Source organism: Giraffa tippelskirchi, chromosome 10, assembly GCF_054371585.1.
Source record: "Giraffa tippelskirchi isolate mGirTip1 chromosome 10, T2T-mGirTip1v1.2.pri, whole genome shotgun sequence".
Lineage (NCBI taxonomy): Eukaryota > Metazoa > Chordata > Mammalia > Artiodactyla > Giraffidae > Giraffa > Giraffa tippelskirchi.
Genome location: NC_137284.1, coordinates 95,186,114 through 95,201,875, shown reverse-complemented (window position 1 = coordinate 95,201,875; position 15,762 = coordinate 95,186,114). Strand labels below are relative to the sequence as shown.

The 15,762-nt window shown below is 39.1% G+C and overlaps 1 protein-coding gene across 1 annotated transcript in view; it reads left to right on the top strand.

Annotated features, from left to right (window-relative positions):
* Nucleotides 1–15,762, top strand: part of LAMB4 (laminin subunit beta 4) — a 133,033-nt gene that overhangs the window by 25,397 nt on the left and 91,874 nt on the right. The window contains 1 exon segment of the mRNA XM_081535994.1: nucleotides 7,997–8,060. Within this exon segment, the coding sequence (XP_081392120.1) occupies nucleotides 8,027–8,060 (34 nt within the window). The 5' untranslated portion in view covers nucleotides 7,997–8,026.

Genomic DNA, 15,762 nt, shown 5'->3' with positions numbered 1-15,762 from the left:
CCAGATACGATTTGTGCCCACACTACAGATCGAGGGCCTGGGCACTTTGACATGATATGCCCCTTGTGTTTTCATTTATTTTCATCCAAACTGTTTGGACAAAAAATGAGGAAACTCTTGGAAAAGATGTAGGCCTGAGCACAATCTTCAAGTTGAAGGCAAATGAGGTAAAGTTAGTACACAATCAGTAATGAAAACCAGTTAGCAAAGCCAGAAAATTAGTTATTGTCAGTTTTATATATTTTACTGTTTATCACAAAACTTCCTCATTTTAAGACCAGCATAATCCAGCAACTTCCGTGAAACAATTACCAAAATGCATCCAGTTCCTTTGTAACTATATTGACATGCTCTTCATCCCCAAAAGCAATAATATTACATTAATTCCTGCTGACTCAGTTCAGTCGCTCAGTCACGTCTGACTCTTTGTGGCCGCATGGACTGCAGCATGCCAGGCTTCCCTATCCATCACCAACTCCTGGAACTTGCTCAATCTCATGTCCGTGGAGTCGGTGATGCCATCCAACCATCTCATCGTCTCTTGTCCCCTTCTATGTGGTTAATACATAGATCACTAAGCTTACCAATGAGTTTATCAAGAGAAAAAATTTCATGTAGCCCCACTAAGGCTTTGCAAATGTCAGTGTGGTAAACCAACCAGAAAAGCAGGACCAATTAAATGTGTAGCTTGATAAAGGAAGGTATGGATGAGATGACCACAATACCTGGAATTGGACTTTATGTACCCCGAGGGATTTTATCATGACTGGGTAAGTGATTGCCAATAACAGAACTTCTAAAAAGCTGGTGGACTTACTATACATGATTAGTCTCTCAGTTTTATCTGACTCTTTGAACTGTAGCCCACCAGGCTTCTCTAGGCTCTTCTGTTCATGGGATTTCCCAGGCGAGGATACTGGAGCAGGTTGCCATTTCCTGCTCCAGGGGATCTTCCAGACCCAAGGGTTGAACCTGTGTTTCCTGTGTCTCCTGCATTGCAGGCATATTCTTCACCCGCTGAACCATCAGGGAAGCACAGCTTACTATAACCCTCTTCTAGTTTGAAGCCAATCACCTAAAATGGGAAACAGAAAACTGAGAGTAAGACTAAGGCTGAATCACTTAGGGAAGGAAAGGTGGGGTGGCGGGCCCTCAGCTAGGGGCACTGAAGCCACCTGCAGGGGTTCGGAACTCAGTATAGTTGATAGTTGAGGCTGATAGTTCTTTGTTAAGGGGCCTGGGGCTGCCCTGTGCATTGTTGGATATTCATTTAGCAGCATCTCTGGCCTCTACCCACTAGATGTCAGTAGCATCCCCCTCCCCTGCTGTGACCAGGGGAAGTGTCTGCAGATACTTGCCACATGTGCTCTGCGGCAGGGGGTGGGGAACCAATCCATGAGAACCGCTGCGCATGTGAGAAGAGGCAAGTTGCTATAGGCTTAAGCATTTCCGTGTAATTGCAGAAATCAGCCGTCATCCCTGTTCACTGAGAAGGAAGGACACTCAATTCCAGGAGGTAGAATTGAGTGAGGGGGAAATACGAGGAATCAAATTGGTAACAGGAAGTCCAGGGTCCACTTGCTGTATAACACAGAGAAGTAAGAAAATCGGGGACAATTTCTGTCCCTTCTTCATATTTTATTGGTTCATTTCAGGGAGAATATTTTTAGTCACCTGAATTAACCAGAACTAACTCACCTCTGCCTCACGAATTTCAGAGAGCTGAAGGATTTTAAACCCCTGTGTTGGCAGTCCTTTGGAGCCACTCCCATTGTCTAGGTAGAGGAAAGGAAGCCAGGAACCCTGGGCCATTTTCCACCCATCATTCTACTGGGCCCTGGAGAACCCCATAGGATGAATGCTTCGGGCCCCAGGCCAGTTATTCTGACCTGAAACCTGTAAATTCTTCACAGGATGTGGTTCAGGGTTGTTTCACAAAGTGTAGCTCTAAGATCAGTTCTAAATGGAGACAAGGACCATCTTCCAGCTGTGATATAAAAATACATAGCACTGTGTAATCATTTCTAGCCCTCTATACCAGCCAAGTGCTTCCTATTACATTATTTAAATCTTCAGATTAAAAGACAGCCCCAGTTTCATAGTGGGGCTCTGGAAAACAATATTTACATATATAAATAAGAAAATCAGGAACTTGAAGCCACAGAGAGAGACTGTGGAGGAAGAGGCAGGAAAAAGTTTAGCACCAGGGAACACCCAGGATTGACAATTTACACCAACATTTTGAAATCAAGACTAAGGGGCACCGCTAGGTCACAACCGAGGCCTTCCAGTGAAGGCAGAGGAGCTGAAGTTAGTGGAATAGCCAGTAAATAAAAATCAAGCTAGAAATACCATGTGTCACTTAGTGCTGAGGTCAGAGACTGACATATTTTAAACTCCAAAATGCAAGCTGCAATGAATTCAAGTCAGCAAATATTTTTGATATTTTTTGAGGTACTTCCAGGGGATAAAGATGAATATTTGCCTTTAAGGGTTTACAATCTGATAGGAAGGTTTAGACAAAATCATATTTAAAAAAAATATTTCCACTCCTAGGTATCTACCCAAGAGAAATGGAAGCATGCATCCATACAAAATTGTAGATAAATGTTAATTGCAGCATTATGCATGATAGCCAAAGAATAGGAAAAACCCAGATGTCTACCCAATGATGAATAAATAGAATATGGCATATCCATATAATGGAATATTACTTAGCATAAAAAAATAGTGCAGTATTGATTCATGCTACAACATGGTTGAATCTTAGAAATATCATGCTAATTGAAAGAAGTCAGTCACAAAGGACCACAAATTGTCCACAAATGATTTTATTTATTTGAAGTATGCAGACTAGGCCAATGTACAAAAAGAGTAGATTAGTAGTTCCCAGGGGCTGCAGGAAGAGGCAGATTGTTGGGGGAAAGGGGACGGGGGTGGTAACTGCCCAAGGGTGTTGAACTTCTTGTTTGGGTCCTGCAATGTCATTTTTTTAATTAATTTTTATTGAAATATACTTGATTTACAATGTGTTAATTTCAGCTGTATAGTGATATCAATCAGTTATACATATATCCACTCTTTTTTTTTTAAGATTCTTTTCCCACCTAGGTCATTACAGAATATTGAGTAGAGTTCCCTGTGCTATAGAGTAGACTTTTATTAGTTATGTATTTTATACATAGTAGTGAGCATATGTCAATCCCTCTACCCCTCTTTCCCCCTCAGTAACCTTAAGTTTGTTTTCTACATCTGTGACTATTTCTGTTTTGTAAAGAAGTTCATTTGTACCATTTTTCTTAGATTCTACCTACAAGCAGTATCATGATATTTGTCTTTGTCTGACTTACTTCAATCAATATGACAGTCTCTAGGTCTATCCATGTCACTGAAAGTGGCATTATTATGTTCACTTTTATGACTGAGTAACATTTTCTCATATATGTATATATATAAAACACATCTGTATCCATTCGTCTGTCAGTGGACATCTAGATTGCTTCCGTGTCTTGCCCATTGTAAATAGTGCTACAATGAACACTGGGCTGTATGTGTCTTTTCTAATTATGGTTTTCTCCAGATATATGCCCAGGCGTAAGATTGCTGGATCCTATTGTAGTTCAATTTTCAGGTTTTAAAGAAACCTCTATACAGTTCTCCATAAAGGCTGCACCAATTGGCATTTCCATAGTGTAAAAGGGTTCTCTTTTCTCCATACCCTCTCCAACATTTATGCTTTGTAGACTTTTTGATTATGGCCATCCTGATGGGTATGAGGTGATACCTCATTGTAGTTTTGACTTGCATTTCTCTAATAATCAGTGATATTGAACATATTTTCATGTGACTTTTGGCCATCTGTATGTCATCTATGTAGAAATATCTATTTAGATTTTCTGCTCATCTTTTGATTGGGTCATTTGGATATATAGCTGCATGAGCTGTTTGTATATTTTGGAGGTTAATCCCTTGTTGGTGGCTTCATTTGCAAATATTTTCTCCCATTCCATGGGTTGTCTTTTTGTTTTGTTTATGGTTTCCTTCACTGTGCAGAAGTTTTTAAATTTGATTAGGTCACATTTGTTTATTTTTGTTTTTATTTTCATTATTCTAGAATGTGGGTTGAAAAAGATCTTGCTGTAATTTATGTCAAAGAATGTTCTGCGTGTTTTCTTTTACGAGTTTTACAGGTTCTGGCCTTACATTTAGGTCTTTAATCCATTTTGAGTTTATTTTTGTGTATGGTATTAGAGAATGTTCTAATTTCATTCTTTTACATGCAAGTGTACAATTTTCCCAGCACCACTTAGTGAAGATATTGTCTTTTCTCCATTGTATGTTCTTGCTTCCTATGTCACAGATTAATTGACTGTAGGGGTCTGAGCTTATTTCTGAGCTTTATATCCTATTCCATCGATCTATATTTCTGTTTTTGTACCAGTACAATACTGTTTTGATGTCTGTAGCTTTGCAGTATAGTCTGAAGTCAGTCAGTCTGATTTCTCTAGCTCTGTTTTTCTTTCTCAGGAATGCTTTGGCTATTTGGGGTCTTTGTGTTTCCACACAAATTTAAAATGTTTTGTGAAAAATGCCATTGGTAATTTGATAGGGAGTGCATTGAATCTGTACATTTCCTTTGGCAATATAGTCATTTTGATAATATTGATTCTTCCAAATCAAGAGCATAATATATCTTTATCCATCTATTTGTGTCATCAGATATTCTGATTTAATTTGTATGGAATACTATATGAGCAGCAGGGCTTTTAAAGATCCCCAGGCTTAACAACTCTCTGAGAATGGAATTCAAGAGGCAAGCATGTATATGGGACAAGCTAATGAGTTTTAGATGTTTTGGTTTTAGATGTTTAGATAGAGCTTATTTCCAAATAAGTATGACACAGTGGGTACACTTCTCAGTGATTTCAAGATGGTATTCAAGATGGCATTCATCACTGGCTCCATATATAGAATCCTCTGGGGAACCTGGATTCCACCCCCAGCAATTCTGATTGAATTGGTCTGAGGTGAACCTGAGCCTTGACCGTTTAAAAAAAAATCTCCCCAGGTACAAACAGTGAAATATCATTCAACTTTAAGGAGAAAGGAGATTTTGACACATGCTACAACATGGATCCACCTCGAAGGCATTATGCTAAGTGAAATTAGAGTCATAAAGACAGCTATCACATGATTGTACTTACATGAAATGCCTAGAGTAGCCAATTTCATAGAGTCAGAAAGTAGAATGGGGCTGGGGGACAGGGGAATGACAGGTTGATAATGGGTACAGGGTTTCAGTTTTATAAGCTGAGAAGAGTTTTAGAAATGGGGTGTGTAACAATGTGAGTATACTTAGGACTACTGAACTGTATACATGAAAATAGTTAAGATGGTGAATTTTATGTGTTTTATCATAAAATAAATATTTTTTAGAGAACTCATTAAAAACTTATCTCCCCAGGTGTTTCTAAGGTACAGCCAGGGCTATGACCTGCTGTTCTAAGTGGAGACACTCAACTGGCAGGAGATGATCAGATATGTGTGTGTGTGTATGTGTGTGTACATATGTGTGTGTGCTCAATGGTGTCCCTTTGCGACCCCATGGACTGTGGCCCACCAGGCTCCTCTGTCCATGAGATTTTTCCAAGGAAGAATACTGGAGTGGATTGCCATTTCCTTCTCCAGGGGAATCTTCCTGACCCAGGGACCAAACCCACATTTATTGCATCTCCTGCATTGGCAGACAGATTCTTTACCACTACCGCCAGTGATCAGATAAATTCTGTGATTCTGTCATTCATTCCCTCGGTGAGAAACTGATGATAATTCATAAGCAATTGTTGATAAGAGAAGGGTATCTATTCTGATCCAGTCTGGATCTGCTTCTGCTCCTCCTCCTCTTCTTTGGGGCAAGTCACTCTTGAACCAGCTGATTTATGCTGGGAAGTTCACTTCTTCCTATCATGACTTTGTTAATGCTTGATGATAACTCTTGGACTGAGAAAATTCCCAGAGGTTCATTTTCATCACAGAGGAAGCTCTGTTCCCTCCAGATGCTCTGCAAAAGGTATTTCACGTGTTCTTTTCCTCCTGCCATCAGCAATGCAGTTCTTCCTCCCTTCTCTCTAAATCTGAGTCCTTAGAATTCTGCAATCTGCATCCCTCCCGTTTTTGCAAAGGAGGAAATTTTAATCCATGGTCTGTAGTTGGAAGCAGCCTTTCAGTTTGGAATCTGCTCTGTGAATGGATTCCCACTGGGGAGAAACAGGTATGCCATTATATTTCCTATGCAGCACTTTAATACCTTCATCCACTCAGTCTAGAATATTTCAAGCCCTGAATAGTAGGCACATAAATTATTGTCTCACTGAATTTGATTTATTTGATTATAGACAATAATATTTTCAAATTTTATTTATATTGCCCGTTCTTATTAAAAGGATAATCACTCTGTTAATGTTTGTGCATATCTAGAATGAAAGAAGCATGTAGGCTGGAGTCCTGAATCCAGGAGGACATCAGATTTGGGAATTTCATGTTATCAAAAGTGTAGCTGGGTAATTGACCAGCCCTAAATGAGAAAAAAAACAATAAGAAAGTACCACCTAAAAAAAAAAAAATGCCCAGATTCAGGTGGCCCGCAACAATGAACCTTCCTGAGGCTCCATTCTGGATTCTCCTATAGTACTTTGCAAGGTTTTGTGTAAGATCATTAGTCCAAAACTGCAAACTTTTAAAGCAAATAGAGCTTATTTTCAAATAAGGATACTGCAGGGCATTTGCTTCTCAGTGAGTGATTTCCATATAGCATTCAAAATGCAAAATGAACCCCAAGCTGTCTGAAGAGCTTGTATGACAGAATGGGAAATTTGCCTACAATCAGTCATTTCAAAACACCCTATAAAAAGCTTTATAAAGAGGCTGGCATTGAAGTTTAGGAGAGTGGCATTCAAGGCAAAGGAATCTTGGCTGTTGATAATAGCATTAACATTTCATTTACACACAAGCATAGAATTTTTACACACAATTCATTTGATCCAGTGTTTCCACTTCATATCCTGAGGAATAGTTAAGGATGTGAACAAAGACTTGGCAAAAATGTTTGTAACAGGAAAATATAAGAAAGGAAGTACGAGTCAACCTGTCGGGCATTTGTTAAACTCGGGTTCCTGCATTCAAGAGTATACCATCCAGTCATTTGGAGAGCATTTCACTTCCTCTCTTCCCAACTCACAGAGGCCCATGGGTACTTCCATCTCTGTCAAGGTCCCTTACAACAGTGACTTGTGGGGGCCGTCTGTCTATCTAGAGGGGCATAGCTGAATCTACAAAGGGGGACACAGCTTGGGTTTGTGGAAGCCCCTCAGTGGTCCTGATATCCTTCCGTAGGTGGAAATTCCCTGATGTAAAAATGTTTTTCTTGATACAGAAAGATGCCTGGGATGTATAGATTGAAACAAGCATGCAGTATTGTATCACTTTTGGGAAATATTTATATGCAAGCAAAAAAGTATGGAAAAACACAGAGCAAGATATTAACTACTTTTCTCTGGATGGTAGTTCAATGGGTAACAATTCAATTTTGCCTTCTGATTTTTCTATTTTTTTCCAACAATAAGTACACATGTTCATTGTATAATTAAAGTTTTTTCTAAATAAATAAAATGGACAAAATAGATTAATGATTGCATCCTATGACTTCAAAAACTAGAAAACAAATATTTGTAAAAAGTGTATACACTTATTATTTAAGGAGCTGGGCACTGTGGGTATTTTTGTGTCTCAAAGAACCATCAGATACACTTGAAACTAATGCAACATTGTAAACTAACTATTCACTTAAGTTTTTAAAAGGAGAGAAAAAGAAGACTAAAGGATAATAAGTACCCAAAGAAAGACCATCAGACAAATTTTCAAGTCACTTAAAATTGATGACAATTTTTGATTCTGTCAGTTACTGACATTAACTTCCTTTTTTTTCTAAACCTAGCAGAATTGAATTTAATTTTCTCCTGACAAAAGAATGCAATTTCAGCTGATCTTTCTTTTGCACCTTGGTGAGTAATGTCAAAATCCATTTTCTGTTTGCACTGAATTGTTCTAAAATATTTATTAGAAATAGGTTTTAAACATATCTACCCCTTTTTTCTATACCAACACATATTCACGACTCTTCTGTTGTATAATTGTGTCAAGCAACCAGAAAGTTTCATTCAACCAGAGCTAGTATCCACACGTAGCTATTTCTGTCAGTCTTTAATGGAGTATTCACAACAGCAGATAAATAAAGACGCTAAAAGAGCAAAATACTTTCAGATTCTTAATTTACAAATACAATGCATTTTAATTTCTAAAAATAGCTCTGCTTTGAATGTAGTACTTAACCCAGTGATGAAATCTCATAAAGAATTTATAGGCAAAATTCTCTCTTCTGAGTAAGTAGCAGCTCTGAGCTAAAAGGCCAAATTCTCCATGACTGCGCAGTCTTTAATAAGCTGAGAATCATTTACATTAGTCATAGAGAAGAGGTTTCCAACAATTACTCTTTGATCCTGAACTTTTTGTGTCTGTAACAGCCCTGGTTTGAGTGAGTACCATCTAAATTGCTTAGAATCTTCTCTTCAAAGATTCATGCTGAATTTCTTCATGACAGCAGACTCGAAGAATCTCTTTCAATTTTACAATTCCCAAGTGAGGGAGTGATAGTCGCTCAGTCTTGTCCAACTCTTTACAACCCCATGGACTGTAACCTGCCAGGCTCCTCTGTCCATGGAATTCTGGCAAGAATATTGGAGTGGGTTGCCATTTCCTTCTCCATACAATTCCCAAACCCTGAGACAAATTCTCAGTTGGCTTGACTGGTCATAAAGGAAAGAACAGCTGTAGATGGTAAATGTTCATTTGTTTTCTGTAGAAAGTTTTCTGCTTCAGACATGAGCCACTAGCCAGTGGAAGAGGAGATTCACTGGTCTGTACCCCCTCAGGACTAGGAAGCTTAGGTCTGGCCTCAGAGAGGCTGAGAAGAGTTGGTTTATCTACATCTGTTTTATTGTTGTTCTGTTTTCTTTGTTGTTTGAGGGGGGTGGGGTTTTATTGGCCTCTCTGTGGGCATGCAGGATTCTTAATCTCCTGACCAGGGATTGAACCCACACCCTGGTCAGGAGACTAAGCACAGAGTCCCAACTACTGGACCACCAGGGAAATCCCCATCTACATCTGCTTTGGTTGTTCTCTTAGGGATTAAACCAGTATTCAAAAGCAGAAGCAACCAATCACATCATCTTCTCCCAGCCCCTCCATAGCGTAATTTACTCACACCTTGCCAAAGTTCTAAACCTCCCCACAGCATCTCAGAGAGGCCTCCTCAATCAGGAGACACTTGCTCTCCCCCAACTCAGCCTTCCTCCAGGGGATCTTCCCAACCAAGGGACTGAACTCTTGTCTCTTGCATCTCCTGCATTGGCAGGCAGATTCTTTACCACTTAGCCACCTGGGAAGCCCGTAGTTCAACCACAGGCATTTATATAAATACCTAAGCCTATTTAAACCCCCTGTCTTGCATTCTGGCAAAGGAAGATAAGGAGAAAGAATCATAAAATTGGTCCCAGGTTTGGGGAACTGTTTATAAAATGCACATCTTATCCAATCTGCATCCTTTGCATGTTTTCTCACTCATAGTAATGTATGTGAGTACGTAAATGAATGTGTATGTTTATAGCTTCTGAACTCTGAAGTGAATTCTAAAGTAGATGAAAACATTGCATGTGTTTAAGAAAATTGTAACAATGTACAGAGTTACCGAGATCATATAGTAATGGTTATATCTATAAAATGACCCTTGACTTTACAGAAAATTTACTGTATATTTTCTTTAAATCACCAGCTTTCCTAAATTCATTTTTAATAAGATCCTGTCCTGAAGTTGTATGTCATTTTTGAGCAATACATTGGTTTTCTGAAGACTGAAACATCATTATTCTCTTAATCATTTCCAACCTATTGCTCAGGTAATAACTTGCCAGTTGAAAGCTTTAATCCAGGAAGGATATTGCTGAGTCTATCTATGTTCAGGCATGAAGCTTTAACTACTTAATGTTTCTAGCTTCTTTCTGCCAAGTATTTTAGATCAAAAGTTCACATTTGACTGTAGAATATTACACGAATAATATAGTTCAATTTCCCAAAGTCTTGGAATACTTTTTATTTCTGAAAAGTACATACCTGATTAAAACAAGTTTAGCCAAGTCAGGTTATAACAACATGTTTAATCTCTAAAGTAACAATTCCAGTGAAATAATTCAGGATGAAACTTGTCTAAAAGAATAAATCCCTGGGAGGGAAATTTTAGCTAGTCTACATGTAGCACTAGCAGAGATTTTATACCTGACCTTTTTGAAAAAGCCTCTGTCTGTTGAGTCCAAACTTCAAATTAGGTATTTATCCTTGATGCCAATTCTAGGAAATAAAAGGAACTTTGGATTTGGATTGTTGGGTGGATAAAAAGAAAACAAAACATGTTAACCAAGCTAGAATCATTTATTATACAATAAAATTTTAAAAGTGTATGAGGGGAACTTACCATATCTCAAAGAGAGAGAAACATCATGCTTTGTTGTAGTATAATAACCTTTACAAGGAGATGGAAGATGGAAAATTCCCAAAAGGGACGTTTGGTAACCTATGGGGAAGGAGACATTATGGATCATATTCTTAGCTGTAGAATCATGATCTACATATGTTTAATGCCCGATAATAATCACAAAACTGCCAGATGAGCAGAATAGATGTGGGAAATGTGTACACAAGAGAAAGAGTATTTTTCAATAGCCTGTATTTTTGGAGGGCAAGTTGAAGGAAAGTAATCCATTAAATGCAAAACAAGTCCATGAAGAAAACTCTTATTTTTACCATCAAAGAAGGTGAGGAGAAAGCAGGCTTATTCCGCAGTATGGTAATTATTTTTCCTTTTAGGCTCATCTCTCCCACCTCTGTCTGCTTAAAAGAGGATTTAGCATAAATTCTCTTGTCTCAAAGGAATAATATATAGGAACAGCTGGAACCCATCCTGTGTGTATTATTTTAGAGTGTGGGATTTACATGATTCAACATCTAGAGGCCGATGGGGATGATTTTTGAGTAGAGAGAGAATTGTTTGGTTTTTAAAAAATATTTTGCATTGAGATAATTACAGATTCTCATGCAGTTGTAAGAAATAATAGAGAGAGATCCCATTCTACCCAGTTTCTACAAATGGTAGCACTTTAAGTAACTACAGTACAATATACAACCAAGAAACTGACACTGAAATAGTCCATTAACCTTATTTAAAGTGCCCTAGTTTTATATGTTCCCTTTCATGTATGTGTAAGTGTGTGTCTGTATATTTAATTCTATGCAATTTTATCAAAAGCCTGAATTCATGAGCCCGTCACCACAGTTAAGACAGAGAATGGTTCTGTCACTTCAAGAATTCCCCCAGTCAGTTCAGTCACTCAGTCGTGTCCGACTCTTTGCAACCCCATGGACTGCAGCATGCCCAGCTTCCCTGTCCATCACCAACTCCCAGAGCTTTCTCAAACTCAAGGATTCCCTAGTAATACGCTTTTATAGCCACATCCAGCTTCCTTCCTCCCTGCCTCTGTCACCCCTGGCCACCATGAATCTGTTACCCGTCTCTATAATTTCATCATTAAGGAAATGGAAATATGCAGTACATAGCTTTTGAGATGGGCGTTGTTTACTCACTGTAATTCCTTGGAGATTCATCACAGTGTTGTATGTATCAATGATTCCCTCCTTTTTTACTGCCCAGTACTATCCCGTGGTATGGACAGACTGCACTTTACTTAGTGAGTGATAGTCTCTTAGTCGTGTCCAACTCTTTGCAACCCCATAGACTGTAGCCCACCAGGCTCCTCGGTCATGAAATTCTCCAGGCAAGAATATTGGAGTGGGTTGCCATTTTCTTCTCCAGCAGATCTTCCCAACTCAGGAATTTAACATGGGTCTCCTGCATTGCAGGCAGATTCTTCACCATCTGAGCCACCAGGGAAGCCTTAACCATTTACCCATTGAAAGGCATCTGGGTTCTTTCCAGTTTGGAGTTGTTATAAAGATGCTGTACAGTTTTTTGTGTGAATAGAAGTTTTAATTTTTCTGGGGTGATTACCTAAGAGTGTCAGTGCTAGATTGTATGATAAGCACATGCTTAGCTTTATTGACTATGCCAAAGCCTTTGACTGTGTGGATCACAATAAACTGTGGAAAATTCTGAAAGAGATGGGAATACCAGACCATCTGACCTGTCTCTAGAGAAACCTGTGTGCAGGTCAGGAAGCAACAGTTAGAACTGGACATGGAACAACAGACTGGTTCCAAATAGGAAAAGGAGTATGTCAAGGCTGTATATTGTCACCCTGCTTATTTAACTTATATGCAGAGTACATCATGAGAAACGCTGGGCTGGAAGAAACACAAGCTGGAATCAAGATTGCTGGGAGAAATATCAATAACTTCAGATATGCAGATGATACCACCCTTATGGCAGAAAGTGAAGAAGAACTAAAGAGCCTCTTGATGAAAGTGAAAGAGGAGAGTGAAAAAGTTGGCTTAAAGCTCAACGTTCAGAAAACTAAGATCATGGCATCTGGTCCCATCACTTCATGGGAAACAGATGGGGAAACAGTGGAAACAGTGTCAGACTTTATTTTTTGGGGCTCCAAAATCACTGCTGATGGTGATTGCAGCCATGAAATTAAAAGATGCTTACTCCTTGGAAGGAAGGTTATGGCCAACCTAGATAGCATATTTAAAAGCAGAGACATTACTCTGCCAACAAAAGTCCGTCTAGTCAAGGCTATGGTTTTTCCAGTGGTCATGTATGGATGTGAGAGTTGGACGGTGAAGAAAGCTGAGCACCGCAGAATTGATGCTTTTGAACTGTGGTGTTGGAGAAGACTCTTGAGAGTCCCTTGGACTGCAAGGAGATCCAATCAATCCATCCTAAAGGAGATCAATCCTGGGTGTTCATTGGAAGGACTGATGTTGAAGCTGAAACTCCAATACTTTGGCCACCTCAAGCGAAGAGTTGACTCATTGGAAAAGACCCTAATGCTGGGTAGGATTGGGGGCAGGAGGGGAAGGGGACGGCAGAGGATGAGATGGTTGGGTGGCATCACCGACTTGATGGACATGGGTTTGGGTAGACTCCCAGAGTTGGCGATGGAAAGAGAGGCCTGGCGTGCTGCAATTCATGCGGTCACAAAGAGTCGGATACGACTGAGCGACTGAACTGAACTGAGCTTTGTAAGAAACTACCATACTTTTCCCCAGAGTGACTGTTCCATTTTATATTCCTACCAGCAGTGATCCAGTTTTTCCACATCCTCTCTAGCAGCTGGAGTTACCAGTTTTTGTTTTTGTTTTTAATTTAGCTATTCTGATGGGTGTGTAGTACTATTGTGATTTTGATTTGCATCTCCCTAGTAACTAATGATGCTGAACATCTTCTCAGGTGCTTATTTGCCATCTATGTATTTCCTTCAGTGAAATGTCTATTCATGCTGCTTGCAATTTTCTAATTGGATTGGTTTTTTAATGTTGAGTTTTGAGAGCTCTTTGTATGGTCTCTGGAGAAGGAAATGGCAATCCACTCCAGTATTCTTGCTTGGCAAATCCCATGGACGGAGGAGCCTGACTGGCTTGATGGGCTACAGTCCATGGGGTTGCCAAGAATCAGACATGACTGAGCAACTAACACGATATATTCTACATCAAGAAGTTTGTCAGATATGTGATTGGTAATTATATTCTCCTTGCTTTTTCACCTGTTCATAAAGTTTTTAATTTTGATGAAGTTCCAATTTACCAGTTTTCCTTTTATGAATCATGCTTTTATTGTCAATTCTAAAAATGCTTTGCCTAGCCCTAAATTGCCCAAATCTCCTATGTGTTTGTAGGAGTTTTATATTTTACCTTTTAAGTCCATGACCCATTTTTGTTAATATTTGTATACAGTGTGAGATTTTGGTTATAGTTCATTTTTTTGCGTCTGGGTGTCCAACTGCTTCAGCTTGATGAAAGACTGCCCTTCATCCACCTTTGAACCTCAAAAATCATTTGATCGTATTTGTGTAGGTCTATTTCCAAGGTCTCTAGTCTATTAATCTCTGGGGCTGTCTCTCCACCAATATTATATTTTCTTGTTTACTGTGGATACATAGTAAACCTTAATATCAAGTAGAAATATTTTTAAAATTGTTTTAGCTCTTCTGGGTCCTGTGTCTTTCCATTTGGAGGCTGTTTTATTTCTGCAAAATTATCATGTCTGCAGTTTGAGTTGCAATCAAGAGAAAACTAGTTCCTACGTTTTGGCCTTAAGAAGCAAAAAAAAGAATTCTAACCATTTAACTGAATTTTAAAAAAATACTGTCCTGTTCAAATATGCTTTTAAAAGAAGTATGAAAGTTAAAGTTGCTCAGTCTTGTCTAACTCTTTGCAACCCCATGGACTCTACCGTTCATGGAATTCTCCAAGCCAGAATACTGGAATGGGTAGCCTTTCCCTTCTCCAGGGGATCTTCCCAACCCAGGGATCGAACCCAGGTCTCCTGCATTGCAGGCAGATTTTTTACCAGCTGAGCCACAAGGGAAGCCCAAAAAAGAAAATAAAAGAAGTGTAACTATTTCTATAAATAGCTATCAATAAAATAGAGGACTCACATTATAGCTTTAGCATAATGTACTTAGCTTTAGTGTGTGTTCAATTTAGACCTTATTTCGAGTAAGATTTTTGCTTTCTTTTATTCAGTCCAACAGTAAACAAAAGCTACTAATATGTTATGGTTTATAAGTGTGTAACTTTAACATTAAGGAATAAAGCAGACAAGCTGTGCAGGCAAGAAACAGTGTGGATTACCCACCCTGTATTCACATATAGAGATTAAAGTTATATTAACTCAAAATTTAACATTTTAAAACAAACAGAACTTTAAAAATCATTTTTAAACCAACATTTAAGGATATTATCTCAGAGGTTTCTCATGAAAAGTAGAGAAGTGTGACAGTTGAAATAGAGCTGCCCTTTAATGCTCTGTGACTGAAGCCTTCATGACAGATCTGCTGGATGGCAGGTACCAAGGGCTAAGAGTACTGTACAGTCTGAAATTCCATCTGTGCCATCTTTTATCCCAAAGAAACACGATCTGTTCCATGGTGTGTCTGAATCCAGCACTCCAGGTTGGAAAGGGAGGTCAACTGAATTTGCATATTTTAAGAGAAAGTTATTTCCCAAGGATTTCTTAATTTCTCCAGTAGATTTTCCTCCAGGTTGGAACAATAGATGTAAGAGGCAGGATTAGGACTCTCCTTCCTCATGTCTGTGTATTTATCTTTGTTATTTGCCCTAAAATGACACATAGAGAATTCCCAGTGAATGGAGATTATTTAAGATCAATTTTCCTAGAAGCAGAGCCTGAGACAAGGATTTCTGTGCAAGTGATTTATTGAGGGAGTGCTCCGAAGAGGGAGAGAGGGAGAGCAGTGGAGCCAGAATGGGGTCCCAGCAGGAGTCCAGCTTCAACCTCCTCCCAGAAGAGACTTTGAGCATAAACTGCATCACAGAGTGGATGCTAGCCTGAGGCAATGGCTGAGAAACATGCATGCATCAGTCACTGGCTTCAGCTGATCCGGGTGGGGACGTGAGCACAGACGGCATAACCTCCCAGGCTAAGAAATTTCCATCAGGCTGCAGGTGCCAACA